The 21,350-nt window shown below is 47.1% G+C and overlaps 1 protein-coding gene across 7 annotated transcripts in view; it reads left to right on the top strand.

Annotated features, from left to right (window-relative positions):
- COL27A1 (collagen type XXVII alpha 1 chain) overlaps positions 1-21,036 on the top strand; it is a 158,596-nt gene extending 137,560 nt beyond the window's left edge. For 5 of the 7 annotated variants that reach the window (XM_016961506.4, XM_016961507.4, XM_054659009.2 and 2 more), the window contains 13 exons: positions 579-686; positions 8,560-8,613; positions 9,115-9,177; positions 9,562-9,615; positions 9,774-9,809; positions 9,935-9,952; positions 10,172-10,207; positions 10,572-10,598; positions 13,096-13,161; positions 15,018-15,186; positions 16,167-16,276; positions 17,767-17,985; positions 19,070-21,036. In XM_016961506.4, coding sequence (XP_016816995.3) covers positions 579-686; positions 8,560-8,613; positions 9,115-9,177; positions 9,562-9,615; positions 9,774-9,809; positions 9,935-9,952; positions 10,172-10,207; positions 10,572-10,598; positions 13,096-13,161; positions 15,018-15,186; positions 16,167-16,276; positions 17,767-17,985; positions 19,070-19,216 — 1,107 coding nt within the window. In that variant the 3' untranslated portion in view covers positions 19,217-21,036. Of the gene's footprint in view, positions 1-578; positions 688-8,559; positions 8,614-9,114; positions 9,178-9,561; positions 9,616-9,773; positions 9,810-9,934; positions 9,953-10,171; positions 10,208-10,571; positions 10,599-13,095; positions 13,162-15,017; positions 15,187-16,166; positions 16,277-17,766; positions 17,986-19,069 lie in introns of those variants that run through there. The other 2 variants (XM_016961509.4, XM_054659010.2) reach the window with 2 other exon arrangements.
- Positions 21,037-21,350: the final 314 nt, after the last annotated feature.

The raw sequence follows: 21,350 nt of genomic DNA, 5'->3' as shown, positions 1-21,350 counted from the left end.
AATCACTTGAGGTCAGGAGTTCGAGACCAGCCCGGCCAACATGGGGAAACCCCGTCTCTACTAAAAATACAAAAATTAGCTGGGCATGGTGGCAGGCGCCTGTAGTCCCAGCCACTCGGGAGGCCGAGGCAGGAGAATCGCTTGAATTGGGGAGACGGAGGTTGCAGTGAGTTGAGATCGCACCACTGCACTCCAGCCTGGGCGGCAGAGCGAGACTCTGTCTAAAAAAATAAAAATAAATAAATAAATGGGGAGGAGGCATTCTACGGGTGTGAGCTGAGGTTTGAAGGAGGGAACTGCATGCTGTTGGGGAAAAGCAATAAGGAGGAGAGGAATTGTGGGAGAGGAGAGGGGAAGGCAGGGCCCGGAATGCGAGAGGAGGGACAGAGACCTTCCTCTTTGGGAGGTGAAAGTCTTGTCACCCCTACCCCACCAGGCCTCCATTTGTTGCCCCAGCATTCTGCAATCTTGGGTACCCTGTGGAATCACTGTTCTGGCTCTCCCAGGCCCCCTCCGCCTCCTCCTGCCTTAGAACCCCTTCCCACTTTTACTGGTAGTTTTTTGTGTGTTTCTTTAAGGGTGAGAGTGGGTTACCCGGACAGCTGGGTCCCCCTGGCAAGCGAGGAACAGAGGGCAGAACGGGGCTCCCTGGAAACCAGGGGGAGCCTGGGTCCAAAGGCCAGCCGGTGAGTGAGCGCCAAAGAATACACATGCCCACGCACTCACACATGCACACACTCACATACACCTACATGTACAAACACATGCACACTCATACACACACACAAACACACTGACCCAGAAGCCACCTCCTTGCTCTGTGACAAGGTATAAAATCTGGGTACCAGATACCATTCTGCCACCCCTCAACCAGGTGATGGGGGAGGCTGAGGAAAGAGACCTGAGTGGTCCCTTCAGAATGAGGAGAGGGTGATCACAACCAGAAGGTGGGCGCTCCTGACTCCCAGTCCAGTGCTCATTCTGTGCCTCACTGCCTTCATCCCCCTGTCCCAGAGGCTGCATTCAACTCACCCTTGCCTGGAAAAAGAAGGAAGAATGAACAGAGAACAAACAGGGCAAATAGAAAACACACAACAAACAGTTTCAATACCCCAATTAAAGCTGAGATTGTCAGAGTGGATGAAAAAGCAAGACCCAACTACATCTACTGCTACAAGAAATCCATTTCAAATATAAAGATATAAGTAGGTTAAAGATAGATATAGAAAAAGACATACTGTGCTAACATTCATCCCAAACAGCTGGAGTAGCTATTTTAATATCAGATGAAATGGATTTCAGAGCAAAGACTACTAACAGTCATAAAGAAGGTATTTTCATAATGACAAAGAAGCCAACTTTTCAAAATAGCATAAGAATCATAAATGTTTATGCACCTAATAATAGATCTTCAAAATAATCAGGCAAAGACTGATAAAACTACAAGGAGAAATAGACAAATTCACAATTATACTCAAGGATTTCAATATATTTCTCTCCTAATGGGTAGAACAGAAGCAAACAGAAGATCAGTAAGGATGTCTTGAACTGCATTATCAACCAACATGACCTAATTGACATTTATAGAACACCACATCCAATATCAGCAAGATACACATTCGTTATAAGTTCATTCAGAACATTTACCAAGACAGACACTATTTTGAACCTTAAAATCAATAAATAAATTAAATTATAAATCAATAACAGACAGATCTGAAAGATCTCCAAACATCTGGAAACTAAGTAACAAATGTCTAAATGACCCATGGGTCAAAGAAGAGACCAAAAGAGATGTTAGTATTTTGAATTGAATGAAAGTAAAAAACAGCATATAAAAATTGGTGAAATGCTGTTGATATATAGGGAGATCTTTATAGTAATAACTTCTGTGTTAGAAAAGAAGAAAGGTCTCAAATAAATGGTCTCGGATTCTGTCTTAAGAAACTGGGGGTTGGGGCTGGAGAAGGCAAATTTAAAACAAAGTGAGCAGAGGGAAGGAAATAATGAAAATCAAAAATAAACCAAAAAAAAAAAAAAAGGAAAATCAAAAGTTAGGTTTTTGAGATCTGTAAAACTGATAAACCTCTTGCCAGACTAATCAGGAAACAACAACAACAACAACAACAACAACAAAAAAGAATACAGAAGTTACTAGTATCAGGGATAGGGGAGCAATGTCACTACAGATATGACAGAAATTAAAAGGATAATAAGGGAATATTATAAATGATTTTATGACAATAAATTTAAAGACTTAGATGAAATGGACAAATTCCTCGAAAGACAAAACTACCAAAGGTCATCAAGAAGAGACTGATAACCTAAATAGCCTTATATCTATTAAAGAAATTGAATCTGTAGTTAGAGCTTCCCACAGAGGAAACTCTGGGCCCAGATGGCTTCACTGGTAAATGCTACTAAACATTTACAAAAGAAATAATAACAGCTGGGCGCGGTGGCTTACGCCTGTAATCCCAACACTTTGGGAGGCCGAGGTGGGTGGATCACAAGGTCAAGAGTTTGAGACCAGCCTGGCCAAAATGGTGAAACCCCATCTCTACTAACAATACAAAAAAAAAAATTAGCCGGGCGTGGTGGCGCACACCTGTAATCCCAGCTACTCAGGAGGCTGAGGCAGGAGAATCACTTGAACCTGGGAGGCGGAGGTTGCAGTGAGCCAAGATCGTGCCATTGCACTCCAGCCTGGGTGACAGGGAGAGACTCTGTCTCAAAAAAAAAAAAAAAAAAAGAAAGAAAGAAAGAATACCAATTCTACATAACTTTTCCAGAACATTGAAGAGGAGAAGAATAATTCCCAACTCTTTCCTTGAGGCTGATACTACCCTGATGTCAAAGCCACACAAAGATATTACAAGAAAAGGAAACAATAGACCAATATGCTTCATAAATATAGCTACCACAGTTCTCAAAAAAATTTTAGTTAGAGGAACCTAAGAATATATAATAAGGATAATACATCAAGACCAAGTGGAGTTTATCTTAGGAGCACAAGGATGGTATAACATTTGAAAATAAATCAGTATAATTCACTATATTAACAGACTCAAAAAAGAAAACCCATTTGATCATCTCAGTAGTTGCAGGAAAAGCATTTGAGAAAAATCTAACTCCACTTCTGATAAACTCTCAACAAACTAGGTATAGAAGTTCCTCAACTTGATAAAGGACATCCATGAAAAACCTAGTCAACATCATACTTAGTAGTGATTGACTGAATGCTTTTTTCCAAGGAGCAGAGCAGAAACAAGTCAAGGATATCTGTTCTCACCACTTCTATTCAACATTGTACTGGCAATTCTAGCCAGTGCAATAAGGCAAGAAAAACAAATAGGAGGCATTCATATCAAAAAGGAAGAATTAAAACTTTTCATTTGTAGAGGAAATAATGTCTATGTAGAAGATCCATTGGCATCCACAAGAAAGCTACTAGAGTAAGTGAGTTTAACAAGGTCACAAGACACCATATCAATATGCACAAATGAATCGTGATTGTATATACTAGGCAATATGCATAAATGAATTGCATTTCTATACACTAATCAATGAGCACAAATGAATTGCATTTCTATACACTAATCAATGTGCACAAATGAATTGCATTTATATACACTAGCAACAAACAATTAGAAATGGAAATCTAAAAAGCAATACTACTTATAATAGCATAAAAACATGAAATACTTAGAGATACATCTGACATTAAGTGTGCAACATATGTACACTGAACTACAGAACACTGGTAAGAGAAATTGAGGAAGACTTAAATAAATGGAGATATATACTGTGTGCATATTTCAAAAGACTCAATATTAAGATGTCAAATTTCTTCAAATTGGTGTATTGATTCAACACAATTCCAATCTAAAGCTTATCGGGTTTTCATGTAGAAAATGACAAGTTGGTCCTAATATACATATGAAATATAAAGGACTTAGAATAACTAAAACAACATTGAAAGAGAAGAGCAAAGTTGGCAGACTAATGGCACTTGATTTCAAGACTTATTACAAATCTGCAGTCATCACGAAACTGTGGTATTGCCATAAATAACTAACAGATCAAAGGAACAGAATGAAAGGTCCAGACATATACCATACATATACGGACAACTGGTTTTTGTTTTTGTTTTTGTTTTTGTTTTTTTGAGATGGAGTTTCACTCTTGTTGTCCAGACTGGAGTGCGATGGTGCAATCTCAGCTCACCACAACCTCTGCCTCCAGGATTCAAGTGATTCTCCTGCTTCAGCCTCCCCAGTAGCTGGGATGCACCACGATGCCCGGCTAATTTTGTATTTTTAGTAGAGACGGGGTTTCTTTATGTTGGTCAGGCTGGTCTTGAATTCCCAACCTCAGGTGATCCACCACCTCGGCCTCCCAAAGTGCTGGGATTACAGGCATCAGGCACCACACCCGGCCTGGACAACTGATTTTTAACAAAAGTGCAAAGACGATTCAGCAAATACAAAATAGTCTTTCCTAACAAATGGTGCCAGACAAGTGATGCCTCATAACATGTACAAAAATTAGCTCAACCTGGATCATACACCTAAATGTAAAACCGAAAATTAAAACACTTCTAGAACATAGAAGGACATCTTCAAGAACTTGGATAAGACAAAGATTTCTTAGATATGATACCAAAAGCATGACCCAGAAAAGAAAATGTGATAAATCAGACTTCATCAACATTTAAAACTTTTGCTCTTCAAAGGACACTATTAAGAGAATGAAAAGACAAGCCACATACTGGAAGAAAATATTTCTAAATCATATATCTGATTAAGGATTTGTATCCAGAACCTATAAAGAACTTGCAAAACTCAATAATAAAAATAAGCAGCCCCCAATTTTTTAAATGGGCAGAAGATTTGAATAGACACTTCAAAGAAAGTATACTGATAGCAAATAAGCACATGAGAAAAAGATTAATATCATTAGTCATTAGACAAATGCTCATTCAAACCACAATAAGATGCTATGACATACCTATTAAAATAGTGAAGAGTTTTAAAAGACTAACCATACCAAGTGTTGGCAAAGACATGGGGCAACTGAAACTTTCAAATGCTGATAATGGGAATTTAAAGTGGTACAATCACTATGGAATCAGTTGGGCAGCTTCTTTGAAAGTTAAGCATATCCCTATTGTATAATCAAATCATTCCACTCATAGATATTTACCCTACATAAATAAGGACATTCAGCCACATGAAGACTATACTTGAAGGTGCTTAGCAGCTTTATTTATAATAGCCCCAAATTGAAAAAAACCTCAAATGTGTATCAGCCGGTGAATAGATAAAGTGTGGTATATTTTGCAATGAAATACAATTCATCAGTAAATGGATTGAACTATTAATATATGCAACAACATAAGATGATTCTCAAAATAATTAGGCTGAGTGAAAGAACTCAGATAAAAAATAGTATAGACTGTGTGATTTCATTTATATAAAATTATAGAAAATGCAAACTAATCTGCATTGAAAGAAGATAGATCAATGGCTCCTGGAGATGGGAGGGTAGGCAGGAAAGAAAGATTACAAAAGGGTGTGAGGAAAGTTTCTGGGGCTATGGGATGTTATTGTCTTGGTTGTTGTGACAATTACAAGGGTGTATACAGACAGATATGTCAAAACAAATCAGATTATACAATTCAAATAGTATAGTTATTATCTTCAGTTTTACTTTAGTAAGACTGTTTTTAAAATTACCCCTTCTTTGCACCTGATGGGTGTATAGGAGACAGCCATCAGAGTGCAAAAATGAACAGTTAGGACATCACGCAACTGGTTCTGTGAAGCCAGTATTATCCTGATACCCCAACCAGAAAAAGATGTCACAAGAAAGAAATCAACAGACAAATATGCCTTATGAATACAGATACAAAAATCTTTAATAAAATATTAGAAAACCAAATTCAGCAATATGCCTAAAGGATTCTACACCATGACAAAGTGAGATTTATCCTAGAAATGCAAAGCTGGTTCAACTGTTGGAAATCAATCAATGTAATACACCATATTAATAAAATAAAGGACAAATATTATAGAGTCATCTCAATAGATGCAGAAAAAGCATTTGACGAAATCCAACACCCTTTCGTGATAAAAACACAACAAACTAGGAACAGAAGGGAACATCCTCAACCTGATAGAGAATATCTGTGAAAATCCCACAGGTATCATCATATTTAATGGTAGAGGACTGAACACTTCCCCCAAGATCAGGAGCAAGCCAAGGATGTCCACTGTTACCACTTCTATTCAATATTATACTGAACAAAATTAGTAGAACTAATAAACCAAAGTTGCAGGATATAAGATCAATATACAAAAAATATCATTTCTATATATAACATACAAACATCAATTATATGTCTATACACTAGCAATGAACAATTCAAAAATGAAATTAATAAGACATTTCCATTTATAATAGCATCAAAGAGAATAAAATAGGAAGAAATCTAACAAAAGAAGTGCAAGAAGCTGGGCATGGTAGCATGTGCCTATAGTCCCAGGTACTCAGGAGGCTGAAATGGGAGAATCTCTTGAGCCCAGGAGTTCAAGCCTAGCCTGGGCAACATCTCAAAACCCCATCTTAAAAAAAAAAAAAGTGCAAGACATGTTCAGTGAAAATTTCAAAATGTTGATGAAATAAAAGAAAACCTAAATAAATGGAAAGACATCTCATATTCATAGGTCAGAAGACTTTGTGTGGTTAAGATGGCTATACTTACCACAAACAGAGCTACAGATTAAATATAATCCCTATCAAAATCCAAGCTGACTTTTTAACGAAATCTGACAAATTGATCCTAAAATTCATATGGAAATGCAAGTGGCCCAGAATAGCCAAAATTTTGATCTTTAAAGAAGATCAAAGTTGGACAACTCACACTTCCCAATTTCAAAACTTATTACAAAAGTATAGTAATCAAGACAGAAATAAAACCTTACATTTATGTCCGTTGTTTTTAGCAAGAGTGCTAGGGCAATTGAATGGGAAAGGAATTTTTTTTCAATAAACAGTGCTGAGACAATCACACAATCACATATCACGTACCAAAGAAGTAAGTTGGACCTCTGCTTCACACCACAGGCAAAAATTAGCTAAAAATGAAATATAGACCAATGTAAAGGCTAAAACTGTACAACTGTTAGAAAACATAAAAACACATTTTTATAACCTTGTGTTAGGTAATAGTTTCTTAGATATGACACCAACAAAAGCGAAGCACATAGATTGGACTCCATCAAAATCAAACACTTTTGTGCTTCAAAAGGCACCATCAAGAAAGTGAAAAAACTCACAGTAGGGGAGAAAGTAGTTACAAATCATATCTCTGATAAGGAACCTGTATCTCTAATATATAAAGAATGCTTACAACTCAAGAATAAAAAGACAATCCAAATTTAAAATGGACAAAGTATTCAAGTAGACATTTTTTCCAAAGGAGATACACAAATATCCAATAAGCATTGATAAGACAAATGAAAACCACCAAGAGAACCACCAATAGCTCAATAAAGCTATTATCTTTTAAAAATGAACAGGTAGAATTTAGATTAAATGGGACCCTCCCGAAGCCTGACCCCTCAGCCTACCTCCATCAGCACTGGGTCTTGACCTGCCTGGTCTCATTGCATCCTTCCAGCCCCTTGGGAGGGAGATGACGTCTTATCCTATTTTACAGATGAGGAAACTGAGGCTCAGTAAAGGGAGGTGACTTGCTCCTGGTCTTATAATATAAGGCTAGGAGATTCTAATACATGGCTTTCTGCTCATGAGCTTGAAGGCCAAGCCCCAAGAATGTGTAATAATGGCAGGCTCTTCTGCCCCCAGGGGCCCCAGCCCTCCCTTCTTGGCTCAGACCCCAGCATGCCCCCTTGCCAATTGCTCTCCTAACCCTTTACAAGATTGGCAGCAGAGGTCAGGAAAGGAGGCCAAAGGTTCCTGGAATCGTTCACACTGGGTTTGAATCTAGCACAGTCCACACATGGTGTCTGTGTGACTTTTAGCAAGTTCCTGCCCTCTCTGAGCCTGTTTCCTCATCTGTAAACAGGGGATATGGTGTGTCCCTGGGTTGATGTGGGAGCATGGAAGTGTGGCGGTACAGGCAAAACATCTGGCACCTAACAGGCCCTCAGTGAACTGGGTTATTTTTAGTTTTTAGGGAAATCCTTCCTTAACAGAGCTTTTCAGAGCTGTGGGAGGAGGCTGCAGGCCCTTTTATTCTGTCCCTTGAAGACCTGGGACAGGAGCTCCTGAGTGTGGCAGAGCCTCCTCTGTGGAATCCCTGAGCCGGGCTCCTCTTTCTCATCTGACGGAGAGCACAGGCTCCCCTCAGAGCCCAGGTGGACTGGCATCTAGTTTGTGAGCTGTTCACACTCACTTGGTCGCTTCACAGAGGAGTCACTGATATCCCTGGAAAGGCTGGGAGGGAAAAGGCAGGCTCTGAGGTCCCAGGTGGCTGGCGGGACACGCTGGCCATGAGCTCACTCACTCCATCACTTCCTGTTCTTCCTGCAGGGCGACTCTGGCGAGATGGGCTTCCCAGGAATGGCAGGTCTCTTCGGACCCAAGGTACGGACTCCCACTGCTCACTGTTCCTGTGGGGTCCCATCCATTCACCCCATTCATTCATTTATTCATTCAACAAATATTTATGGAGCACTGAAAACATTGGCTGGAAAACAGCCAGAATCAGGCATGAACACCCTCATCCCCCAGTACTCCAGAAGATCTAGGTTCCAAGCCCAGCTACACAATTACCTGCTCTGTGCCTTGCAAAGTCACTTAGTCTCTCTAAGCCTTGGTTTCCTCATCTGTAAAATGGGAGCAATGACAGTAGAAGACTGTTGCAAAAATAAAGACCAGGGGCATATGCCACACAGCAATGAGCCAACACACTGCTGGTACCTGCTAAATAATTGTAGGTGTTTCTTACTCCTTCTGGGGCCTCTCAGGTAAGGCCTCTCTTGACAAGAAGGGCAAAGGTCGACAGACCCCAGGGGTGAGGGAGCTGTGGGGGCCCTTTACCCAGTGGCTGCCAAGTACAGACAGCCCTTTCTCTGCCTCCCACAGGGCCCGCCTGGAGACATTGGCTTCAAAGGCATCCAGGGCCCTCGGGGGCCACCTGGCTTGATGGTGAGTTCCCTCCCTGCTGTCGGAGCAGAGATGATTGTCCTAGGCCCAAGGTTGGCCAGCCATCAGCTGGCCTGTCTTCATCCTCTTCTTGCTCCTTGACTCATGAGCCCTTTCTGCCCACAGGCCTGGTTCCCACCTTCACTCCTGCCATTCCCACCAGCTCAGCCCCCATCCTTCCCCCCTTTCACTCTTGCCCCCATCGCCCCACTCTTGAAGCCCACCCCTAGGCACAAAGGAGGGGCTCAGGAGATGCATGGCCTGGGCCTGCTTCAGATGGTCTCCCTTCCACTCCCTTGCGACGCTCGGGCTGCCCTCCACCCCGCTCCCCGTGTCTGTTCCCCAGGCCCTAGAACAAGGACACATGAGCCTTTCTGTCTCCTTTAGGGAAAGGAAGGCATCGTCGGGCCCCTGGGAATCCTGGGACCTTCGGGACTCCCGGTATGTGTGGGGATTCGACAGGAAGACTCCGGGGTCCCCTTGCCTTCCTGGCTCCAGATTGTCTCTGTGACTCAGTGCCAGTCTGAGCCTCAGTTTCCCCATCTGGAAATGGGGCTTCCCCTCTGGGCCCTGTCTCACTGGGCCGTGGTTTGTTGCAGGGTCCGAAGGGTGACAAAGGCAGCCGTGGGGACTGGGTAAGTGGATGGGCTGGGGCTGAGGGACGCAGCGCTGCAGGGGCGGGGGAGGGGTGGGCTCCCAGAGTTGGGCCATGGCTCAGCCAGGTTCCCTAACTCTCTCCCCTGCTTCTGTCTCCCTCCAGGGATTGCAAGGTCCGAGGGTGAGTGGGCTGGGCATGAGGGCTGTGGGGCGGGGCGTGGGGCGGGCACCCTGCATTCTCCTCCCGGTGGTACATTCTCTCCCTCCGGACCTCCGTCATCCCGTCTGTGCCAGAGGAACCATTGTCCCTGGGTCCCAGGTCTGCTTGAGGAGGGACTGGGTTGGGGAGAGATGAAGACCCTGTGGACCAGGGCTCACTCTTCTTCTCTTGTTCCCCCAGGGTCCTCCCGGCCCCAGAGGGCGGCCCGGCCCCCCGGTAGGTAACTGAGTGCTGGGTGCATCTTGGACTCCTGGGGGGTTCCTTTGAAGGAGACTCAAGGCTTCACCGGCAGACTAAGCCTTGACCCTGAACCCCACAGGGGTTCTTGTAGCCCACAGACTCCTAGGAGAGTATAGGGCATCCCCCGAACATTCACTTTTGCCTACGTGGGGTAACACCTAGGGGCCAGGCCTCCAGAAAAGCATAAACCAGTCCAGTGGGGCCCACCAAGCCTCCGGGAAAGCAGAAGCCAGCTTGGCAGGTCCTGCATGCTTTGATGGCCTCCCCGGTCTCCTGACACCCTCCCAGATTCCAGCACACTGTCCCTGTCATTTGACTGACCCGCTGTCTTCTTTTGCAGGGTCCTCCAGGGGGTCCTATCCAATTGGTAAGTTGGAAACATTCTCTTTTGCCTACTTGGGGTAAGGCCTGAGGGGTTTGGCGGAAGAGGCTGCTGGCCCTCTCTGGCCCTGGTGGCTAGAGCCCTAAGCTGAGTCTAGGGACGCCCATGTCCTTTTGTCACTTCATACTGGAGACTTGGACCCGGAAGCAACAGAAAGAGCCCTGGGCCAGGAGGCAGGAAACCTAAGTTTTTGATGTGTCCCTGACTGAATCCGGGAAGATGCTCCAGCCACCGGGTTCGTGGCCCTATCTGTGTACTCCATACACGTGGGCTGATTGCAAGGGTCTGTACATCTCAGATTCTGAATCCAAAGAGAGTTGGGGCCGGGCGCAGTGGCTCATGCCTGTAATCCCAGCACTTTGGAAGTTCGAGGCGAGCAGATCACCTGAGGTCAGGAGTTCGAGACCAACCTGACCAACATGGTGAAACCCTGTCTCTACTAAAAATACGTAAGTAGTTGGGTGTGGTGGGTGGCACCTGTAATCCCAGCTACAGGAGAGGTTGAACCCGGGAGGAGGAGGCTGCAGTGAGCCAAGATTGAGCCACTGCACTCCAGCCTGGGAAACAGACCAAGACTCTGTCTCAAAAAGAAACAAAAAAAACAAAAACAAAAAAAAACAAAGAGAGTCGGGCCAGGGGGCAGATTGGGGCCCCTGCATTCTTCCCTATTGGCCACTGTGGCCCTATCCGAGAGCATGACTCCTCCCAAGCCCTGTGACGAGTCCATCCACATTTTACTATTGCACGGTGGCTACACGACTATTACCATCAGGCCCCAACAGCATCCCAGGGCACAGCCGCAAGGAAAGACTGAATGGGCCAGGAGCCCTTGAGCCATGCGTCATTCAGAACCTCTGCTCTCCTCATGCCTGCTCTCACTGCCACTCCCTCTGCACCATCCTCAAAGACAGAGTGACAGCCCTGGCCTCTCCTCTGCAGCCTTCCCTTGTCCTTCTCATCAGTAAGAAAGGCAGGGAAAGGAAAGTGAAAAGATCCAGGAAAAACAGAAAATTAGAGGATTCTGCATTTTTTTGAATAATCACTACTAATGCTAATTGAGTGCTTGCTCAATGCCAGACACCATTACAAGTGCTTTTCTTTTTTTTTTTTTTTTTTTTTCTTTTTTTTTTTGAGACGCAGTCTTGCTCTGTCTCCCAGGCTGGAGTGCAGTGGCACGATCTCATCTCACTGCAACCTCCTCCTCCCAGGTTCAAGCAATTCTCCTGCCTCAGCCTCCTGAATAGCTGGGATTATAGGCGCGAACCACCACGCACAGCTAATTTTTGTATTTTTAGTAGAGACGGGTTTTCACCATGTTGGCCAGGCTGGTTTTGAACTCCTGACCTCAAGCCATACACCCGCCTCGGCCTCCCAAAGTGCTAGGATTACAGGCGTGAGCCACCATGCCCGGGCTACAGGTGCTTTTCATGTATTCACTCATGTGTTCCTTTCAGCAGTTCTTGTGAGGAAGTTTTATTATCAGGTCCATTTTCAAGACGAAAGAACTGAGAAAGAGTTAAGCAGCTTTCCCCAGATTATGCAGTTAGTAAGTGGCAGGTCTGGAATTTGACCCTGAGGAGTAGCCCCAGAGTCCCCGGTTCTGGACCCCAGGCCTCAGCTTTTGCTGTTTTCATGGCAAGACCACAGCTCTGTCTCTGCCAAGCCCAGTGGTAGGGTTGGGGGTGCAAAGTTATATTAGACCATTAAAGTGCGAGCCAAAGGAGAAACACGGGGACTGGGGGCATAGAGAAAGGGGGCCTCCCTCATCTTAGCCTGGAGTCAGAAGCTTCGGGAGAGGCTTCCAATCACAACTGACATCTATAAGATGAGTCTAGGGCAGGTTTTCTGAGACACAGTGCAACTGACATTTGCATAATTCTTTGCTGTGAGTGACTGTCCTGGAGGATGTTTAGCAGAATTCCTGGCCTCTAACCATGAGATACAAGTAGTACCCCCTCCCCCGGCTTGGACAACCAAACTGTCTCCAGATATTGCCAAATATCCCCTGGGGGGCATTGTCGCCTCTCCCTGAGAAGCACTGGTATAGGAGATAGCCAGATGGTGCATTGAAGGGAGGGAGAGGTCCTCCAGGCAATGAGAACAGCATGTGCAAAGGCCCCATGGCCAGATGGATCATGGCGTTTAGGAACTTAGAAGTACTATAGTGCGGCTGGTGCCACAGCACATATGAGGGAGAGGAAAGAGACATGGCTCAAGACCACAGTGTTCAAACTGGGTCTTATAACCATGTTGAGGAGTCTGAACTTAATCCTGAGGGCAATGGGGAGCTATTAGTACCTGGGGAAAGGGAATGGCAGGGTCAGCTTTGACTGTCTGCAAAGAGAGGAAGGACCGAGAGTTCTGCAGAGGGCATATGACTTGGCCAAGATCCTGCCAGGGAATGTGGCCCTGGGGCTCCCACTTGATGGGTGTGGAGAACACTGGGGGACCACGATACATACCCTGTCTTTTCCTTGCCCAGCAACAAGATGATCTTGGGGCAGCTTTCCAGACGTGGATGGACACCAGTGGAGCACTCAGGCCAGAGGTATCTCCAGGGGCTCTCCCCATGTGGGATCCCTTCCTGGGAGAAACGCAAATAGATAATGGCCCACATGTGGTCAGTGCCTTCCATGTGGCCTGCATGGAGCATTTCAGAGTCCTGGTCTTGGTGGCATCTCGCATCCACAAATGGGGGTTTGTACTGAGGCTCAGAATGGGCAGTGAGTCCAAGGTCCCATGGCCAGTGCAGGCAGAGCAAGGCCAGAAACAGGCCCTGAACCCTTGAGCTTTCTCCGGAGGCCTCTCAGAGTCTCCAAGCTCTTGCTGGCTGGAGTCAGGGGGAGAAGCTTGCCTGGGCCCAGAGCCCGCAACAGCTTCCCAGGGCTCATCCCCACGTTTCTTCAGCAGTAAGAAGCTCATGGTTAGCTCGTGGGGCTGTGCTGAGAACCTGGCCTGTAGTCAACTCAGCTGTAAGACTCCAGGCTGAGAAGGGAGTCCCATGTCCTCTAGTCCAGCCTCGGTCAGGAGCCTCCTTTGCAGCCTTGCCTCCTTCACATGACAGGGAACTTACTGCCCCCAGCTCAAACCTCCTATGAACATTTCTGTTTGTTCCCTGTGCTGGATGCTGAGACAGATGGATGGCCAGTCACAGCCTTGACTTTCAGAGGGCTCACAGTCTAGGGTGGAGGACAGCATGGATGAGCCCCTTACCATCTGTCCGGGGAGGTCAGTGGAAAGAGAGGGGAACACTCAGGATCCAGTGCGGCTGGAGAAGGGAAGCGTTTCCTTCCATTCCTAGAAGCCAGTGATGCCACACAGGAGAGCGCTGACCTGCAACATCCTTAACATGATGAAGGAAAGTGGCTCCGTTTATCAAGCACCTCCTACCCACTCTGCATTGGCGGTAGAATAGAGGCTTATTTCTCGTGCACGTAAAAGTTAATTTGGCTTGTTGAGGAGAGACCTTGGCTACCTGCCAGGGGCTCTGCCTTCTTCCTCTCCCACACGTGGCTCCCAAGGTCACTCCACACCAGGGGGAGGCACCACCGGGGAAAGAGAGTGTAGAGAATTGTGCAGGAGGGTCTCTGGGCCAGGCCTCTATGGGGCTAGCATCACTCCACTTCCATCCCGTTGGCTAGAGCACAAATAAGGCTGAAGATGTAGTCTGTCCAGGCAGAAGAAATGGATTGGGTGAGCGGCTGCTGGTCTCTGACACACGTTCACACATGCGTGCACACACATGCACACACACACGTGACCTCCGCCACCCCCAGTGGAAGGAGGGTTTATTTAGCTCTGATTTGTAGCTCTGGAAGCTGAGGCTTAAGGGAGAATTCTGGCCAGGGTAACCCTGAATGGCCGGCTGTTTAGCATCTGTGGTCCCCTCCTGCCCCCTAGTGGAGATCTGCTCCTCTCAGCTGAACTCCTCCTCCCAGCACTTGTGCCTGCTGGCCCCAGTCCCGTCTCCTGGTGCCTCACAGAGACCCTGGCTCCCACCCTAGGGGAGCCCAGTGGGGGCTGTGTGACCCCCAAGTCAGCTCCCCCCAGCACCTCCCCTTCCTCCACAGGCTCTTTGCAGATAGAGATTGGGGGCCGCTGCCGAGTGTCCCACGCACCCTCGCCTACCTCATTCACGGGGCTCTGCCTGTCCCATATCAGAGAACATGGTCTGACCCTGAGCTCTTTTCAAGCCTCTGAGCCATTGTGATAGCCTCTCCTCCTGCACTTTGTCCCTGGCCCGTTTTCTTATCTGCAAAATAAAGAGAAACCCAACCTGTGCTCTAGCCATGACCGTGGAACCGAGATACCTCCCAGGTTGTGAGAACCAGGGGCTGTGGAGGCTTGAACCCCAGGCTGGACCAGGACCCTAAGATCCCAATGACCACCCTCTCCTTGTGACAGAGTTACAGCTATCCGGACCGGCTGGTGCTGGACCAGGGAGGAGAGATCTTTAAAACCTTACACTACCTCAGCAACCTCATCCAGAGCATTAAGACGCCCCTGGGCACCAAAGAGAACCCCGCCCGGGTCTGCAGGGACCTCATGGACTGTGAGCAGAAGATGGTGGATGGTGAGAAGGCTTCCTGCTGGGGGTGGGTGCGCCTGGCGGTGGGGAGCTGGGGCAGGTGGAGTATTTGATTTCCGCCGCATTTTGGCTGAGTTTTTGTCCTCAGCAAGACAGATACACTGGCAGTCATTTATTCACTCAGCAGTCACAGAGCCTCACAATATACCAAGATCCGCATGCTGGGGATGACCATTTCAGTGCAAAGAGACAAGAGCTCTGGCAGAAAAAGCTCCTGAGGCTGTAAGAGTCCCCACCCCCGGGGCCCATCCTGTCACAGGCTCCCGGATGAGCCAGGATTTTCCCCCTTTCTGAGCATGAGGACTCTGCTCTCTCATCTGTGAGCTGATGTGGTGCTGTGAAGGACAAGCTGCAGAGCCAGACAGACCTGAGTTCCAATGTCAGTCCTGCCTCAGACTTGGTCTGTGAGCTGGGGCAAGCCACGGCCCCATCCCGAGCTGCCCTTGCCTCCTCTGCACAAGTGGCTGGGACTAGATGGCCGGTTGTTCCACTCTTGAGCTGCAAAGGTTTTGGCTTCCTGAGAAGCCCAGTGGGGAAGCTAGATGTAAGCAGCAGTGCTGGCTGATGGGGTGGGAGACCTGACTCCTACCCTCCCCCGGCAGGCCCTAGGAGGAGCCCTAGGCCTCGAAGAATCCATTCAACTAGGTGATCCCCCAATCCCTTGTGCAAGTGGCCCAGCCTCTCTCAATGTCAGTTATCTTCTCTGTAAAATGGATACATCCCAGTAGCAACATAGGCAAGTACTTAGCCATGTGACCCCTCCTCTGGGGGCTCTGCCCATTGTGAGCTCTGCCCAGAAGGTTTCCTTCCATCTTGGTTGGAGGAATCCCTTTTCTGCTCACCCACCCTGACTTCATGCTCACCTGGGGCTCGGCAGGTCACAAGATGCAGGGTCCATCTGCAGAACCAAGGTATGGGCTCATCCCCCAGATACATACATCACCTCCATCCCACGCTGCCTGCAGGTACCTACTGGGTGGATCCAAACCTTGGCTGCTCCTCTGACACCATCGAGGTCTCCTGCAACTTCACTCATGGTGGACAGACGTGTCTCAAGCCCATCACGGCCTCCAAGGTACCCATCAGCTCCCACACTGCCCCCCAGGCTGTCTGCCTCTATCCCCAGCCTGCCCTGGGCCACAACCAACCCAGGTTCTGTTCTGAGCTGTGCCTGTCTTACTGCATGCCCTTGGGAAAATTATCGCCTCCTTCCGAGACTCAGTTTCCTTATCTATAAATTGGGAGTGAGTAGGACTAATTTGTAACCACAAACCCTTTCGAGTCATATGATGCTGATGATTCTTTCTTCAAATAGAATCTTCTGCCTAATATCTAAAGCAGAGCAGTTGGCCAAGCTGGCCTGGCTTGTGGAACTATGAATCATCAGCATGAAATAAAAGAGAAAACTAGCGTGATGCTCATCTGAAGCATGTTGCGTGAATTATGTATGCAAATACTTAACTCATGTTCAATGCCTGCGTACCACGTGCCTGTTTCTGGGTTGAGCATTTTAGGTGGTACAGGGCCACTCAGCAACAAACCAAGGCAGGTGGCAGCATGAGACCTGACAGCTCCCTCGCCCAGGGATCCTCAGTGGATTGTGGGTCTGTAGTTCCACTAAGCCTTCCGAATTTGGGGGCAATTTATGCCACAGTGAGAAGCTGCTCCAACTGCGGGGGAAAGGAACCCTCCCATTTCATCAGCCACATACCCTGGGAGATGCCTTGTGCTGACTGGGTCAGACTGGCAGTTTGAGAATCTCTAGGAGAGGCAGCCAGCCAGTCGCCAGGTCTTTGTTGGGTCCCTATCATGTGCCAGGCCCTGAGCCAGGACAGGGAAGTCAGACTCGAAACTCCCCTGCGGCCAGAGCTCACAGTCCAGCAGGGACTTGGTGACCTCCACAGGCTCTCTTCCCTGGTGACTCAAAGGTTTTGGGATCACGCAGCAAACCTGCCTAGCAGAGGGGTGAGGCTGGATTTGGCGCCTGGGTTGGCGGCATGAATGCCCAACTGGGTCACCTTCTCCATCAGAAACAATGGCAGGGAGAGGCCCTGGCTCTGTGTGGGAAAGCGCTGAAGCCACAAATCCTGCCCTGTTGTTTGCTCTCAGGTCTGCCATTTCCGGCAGCACCCCATCGCACCTCACAGGGATCTTGGGACTTAGGAAGGGTCTCGAAAACACCTCTCATTTCCTCTGCATTCCATGAGCCTCTTAGTCTTGGGCAAAACCCTCTCCCTCGCTGAGCCCCTGGATCCTAGCTCAGCCCAAAGACCCCCCATACAGTAAGGGAGTGGATCAGATGGCACCAAGATCTTTGAAGCTCTGGCTCTGGAGTCAGGCAGGCCCTTCCCACTTACGCAGCCAAGAACCTGTAAGACCAGCTCACGCAGACCTCAGTTTCCCCGTCTATCAAGTGGGCACATGTCTGGGAGCATATCAGGAAATGCTTGCCAGGAAGGGGCCTATCCCTGTTCCCTCCATAGAGAGGCAGGGAACCCTCGGTGTGGGGGGTGTGGGGGGTGTGGGGGGCAGCCTGAGCCGCTCACTGCCGTTGCCTCTCTATAGGTCGAGTTTGCCATCAGCCGGGTCCAGATGAATTTCCTGCACCTGCTAAGTTCCGAGGTGACCCAGCACATCACCATCCACTGCCTTAACATGACCGTGTGGCAGGAGGGCACTGGGCAGACCCCAGCCAAGCAGGCCGTACGCTTCCGGGCCTGGAATGGACAGATTTTTGAAGCTGGGGGTCAGTTCCGGCCCGAGGTGTCCATGGATGGCTGCAAGGTAACTCTCAGAGCCCCTCCTAGGCCCTTCATGTGGGGACAACTGGAAAAACACTTGTTTGGAAAAATGTGTTTCTATTATAAGATTATATCTAACATTTTAATACTATACTATATTAATGTGATAGATATGATTTCATCTTTGTGTAATATAACAGTTTTCTAAAATCGTTTTTTACTCACTTTCCTCTCTGGGAAGCTCTGAGGGGAGGTCTGGGCTGGTAAAAATTCTTGGGGCTAGTAGATGTTGTACTTACTTGCAAGGCTCTTTCAAAGAAGATATAGTTCTTCCTGCTCCCACCCTAGTCAGGCTAATTTCTTCTCATTATATTTTTTGGTCATTTTCAAATGCCCTGAACAGGGTGGGTTGTCAGGGTAGGGGAAGACAGAAAGTTGAGAAAAGGCAAAAATCAGTTTTATAAGACTAAACAAAACTAATAATACTACACAGTGTTCACGAGGATGTGGGGAAACCAACAATCTCGCATGAAGCTGTTGGAAGAAAATAAATTGGTAGAGGCTTTCTGGATAGCAGCTCTAATATATATCCAAAACCTTAGAAATGTACTTATTTTGGGGGGAGCTAAGCTATGAAGACACAAAGGCATAAGAATAGTACAACGGAATTTGAGGACTTGGGGAAAAGGGTGGGAGAGGGGTGAGGGGTAAAAGACTACACATTGGGTACCGTGTACACTAAAGAACTTATTCATGTAACCAAACCCCACCTGTTCCCCAAAAACTTATTGAAAAAATAAATTAAAAAAAAAAAAAATATATATATATATATATATATGAGATGTACTTGTTTTTTGGTCTAGCAATCTAGAACAATCCTTCTAGAATTAGTTCTAGGGAAATAATTAAGAATGCACACAAAGGTTTAGTTACAGTGATGTTCATGACAGCATTACTTACAAGAATAAAAAGAGTGGAAGCAATCTAAATGTGCCATATAGGTCATTGCTACAATGAAATACAGTATAGCCATTAAAAATTGTGAGGAAAGATGGAAGGGAAAATGCTCATGATGTATGATAAGAATCACGATGGATGTACGTGTGCACTTTTCCTTCTGCCTTCAGGTCCAAGATGGCCGCTGGCATCAGACACTCTTCACCTTCCGGACCCAAGACCCCCAACAGCTGCCCATCATCAGTGTGGACAATCTCCCTCCTGCCTCATCAGGGAAGCAGTACCGCCTGGAAGTTGGACCTGCGTGCTTCCTCTGACCTCTGACCTCTTGGCCACTCTAGGCCTCATGGAGGAGGGAAGAGGAAGAGGCAAGGGGAGGGTACTGAGGGGCAGATGGCTCCAGGAGAGGCAGCTCCCCTGCCCAAGGGTCCTTGGGCAGACCCCAGCTGTTGTCTGCCCAGTAGAAGTGGGTGGGGGTAGGAGGGGATAGGGTGTCCTTGGGAACAATGGATCCCAGCTTAGCCCCAAAGACCAACCAAAGAGCCAGCCAGAGTAAGCTGGACCTGCAACCTGCCTGAGCCCCATGGCCTCTCAGCTCTGCGGCCACCCCGTTCCCTCCCCAGCTTCCTGCCCAAAGAGCCCCACATTCAAGCCAACTTGAGGGAAGGGGGCGTCTCGTCAGCTGGTCCCTGCTAGGGAGCTATTGATGTGCAATATTAGAAAGGAGACATGAAAAAAGGAGAAAAGGAAAGACAGAAGTATATATATATATTATTTAAACAAACAAAAAGAAGGTGCGTTACTATTTTTTTTTCACCCGGGAAAGAGGTGAGAGGATGGGAAGGAGCAGCCAGGCGTGGGAAGCGGCGAGATCCTCGGGCTGGGGGTGCCCACGTTTGCTACCTCCCACTGTGAAATCGCTGGTGCTCGCAATTGTCTCTCATAGTGTATGTGATTTTTTTAAGGAAAAAAAAAAAAACAACCCTATTTAAGATTCTGAAGGTGCTACCATTATTTTGCCACAGACTTTGAAGAAACTTTTGGATGTGGGGCATCATCCGCATCTTTCTCTCTCCTCCAAATGACAAAGTTTGGGGAATTTTTGAATTTTCCTAGCATCGCCCTTGTGCTCATCAGGTAATCTGCTAAGGAGGAAAAAAGAAAAGAAAAAAGGAAAAAAAAAAAAAGCAAAACAAAAACAAAAACAAAAACAAAACCCTACCGGAAACCAGAAGTAGAGAGATTTACCGTATAACTTATGGACTTTGAAATGTCTGTCCTTTTAAGGCAGCAGGGAGGCCTGGGTGCGAAGCATGTTGGCTTGGCCCTTCACGGTCCTGGAGGGAGGTGAGGCTGGCCTTGGAAGGCGTGCCCTGGAGAGGTCTTGGGTGAAAACTTGACCTTGAAGAAACCAATCACAAAAGCGGCGTTGGGTCAGGGCTAGCCTTAGAGGTGAAGCATCAACATGGAACCATCTCAGGAAGCCGCATCGCCTCTTCCGAGGTCCTCAGTTCCAGGAGCCTGTCCTTGCAAGATGCAATCATCGTTCCTGCTTTTTCATTGTCATTAAATTCTGTAGAAACCCATTGTCATTAGCTCCAAGTGTAAATTTGGGTCAAGGAGACAGAATAATAATGGGAATCTCGGAGTTCGACACCATAGTGACATTCAGCGTCCTCTGAATTGTGCTACATCAGCGAACAAGTTGGCGCTTGAATTGGATTTTGAGGTTATTTTAACCATGGAATTATTTTTATAGAAGGGGAAAATGTATGTGAAAGTCTCTATTGTGTATTTCTCTCCTAAAGTTGTGTCTCTTTGGGAATTGGATTTGATTTTTATTATTTAATACCTCACTTTGGCCCGTCCCCCCTCCCGACACTTCTGTATCCTCGCCCTGCCGCCCCAGCCTGGACGCTCTGCGTGGAAGTGCATGTTTGTAGCAGCTGGGGCCTCATCTCAGCGCTCGGATCCCTCCTGCCGCCAGAATCCGCTGGCCTCTGTCTCATTCTTGGGTTTTCCTGCTGTCTTCGTTTACGTCTCTGTCCACATGTCAATGTATTAAAACCCCAATGGGTTCCGTTTCTCCTTTTCCCCTCTGGATTTTAAATAAATATTTAAAACTGAGGCAATGGAATGACATGCCTGTGGTCCCGTGCTGCTTCTCAAAGCTCAGGGGGGCAGTTTCTGGCTGGGCTGGGACAAGGAGTGGGAGGAGATGCTCAGAGGGTGTCCTCCTTACGCTGTAACAAATACCACAAACTCGGTGGCTGCAAACAACACAGAACCGTCTCTCTCGCAGTTCTGGAGGCCAGAAGTTCACACAGGCAAAGTGTTGGCAGGGCCACACTCCCTCCAAAGCCTCAAGGGGAGGATCTTTCCTTGCCTCTTCCCGCTCCTGGTAGCCCCAGTCATTCCTTGGCTTGCAGCTGCAGCACTTCGGTCTGTGTC

Source organism: Pan troglodytes, chromosome 11 (genome assembly GCF_028858775.2).
Source record: "Pan troglodytes isolate AG18354 chromosome 11, NHGRI_mPanTro3-v2.0_pri, whole genome shotgun sequence".
Lineage (NCBI taxonomy): Eukaryota > Metazoa > Chordata > Mammalia > Primates > Hominidae > Pan > Pan troglodytes.
The sequence above is the reverse complement of the archived record's forward strand: the minus strand, read 5'-3'. Positions and strand labels throughout refer to the sequence as shown.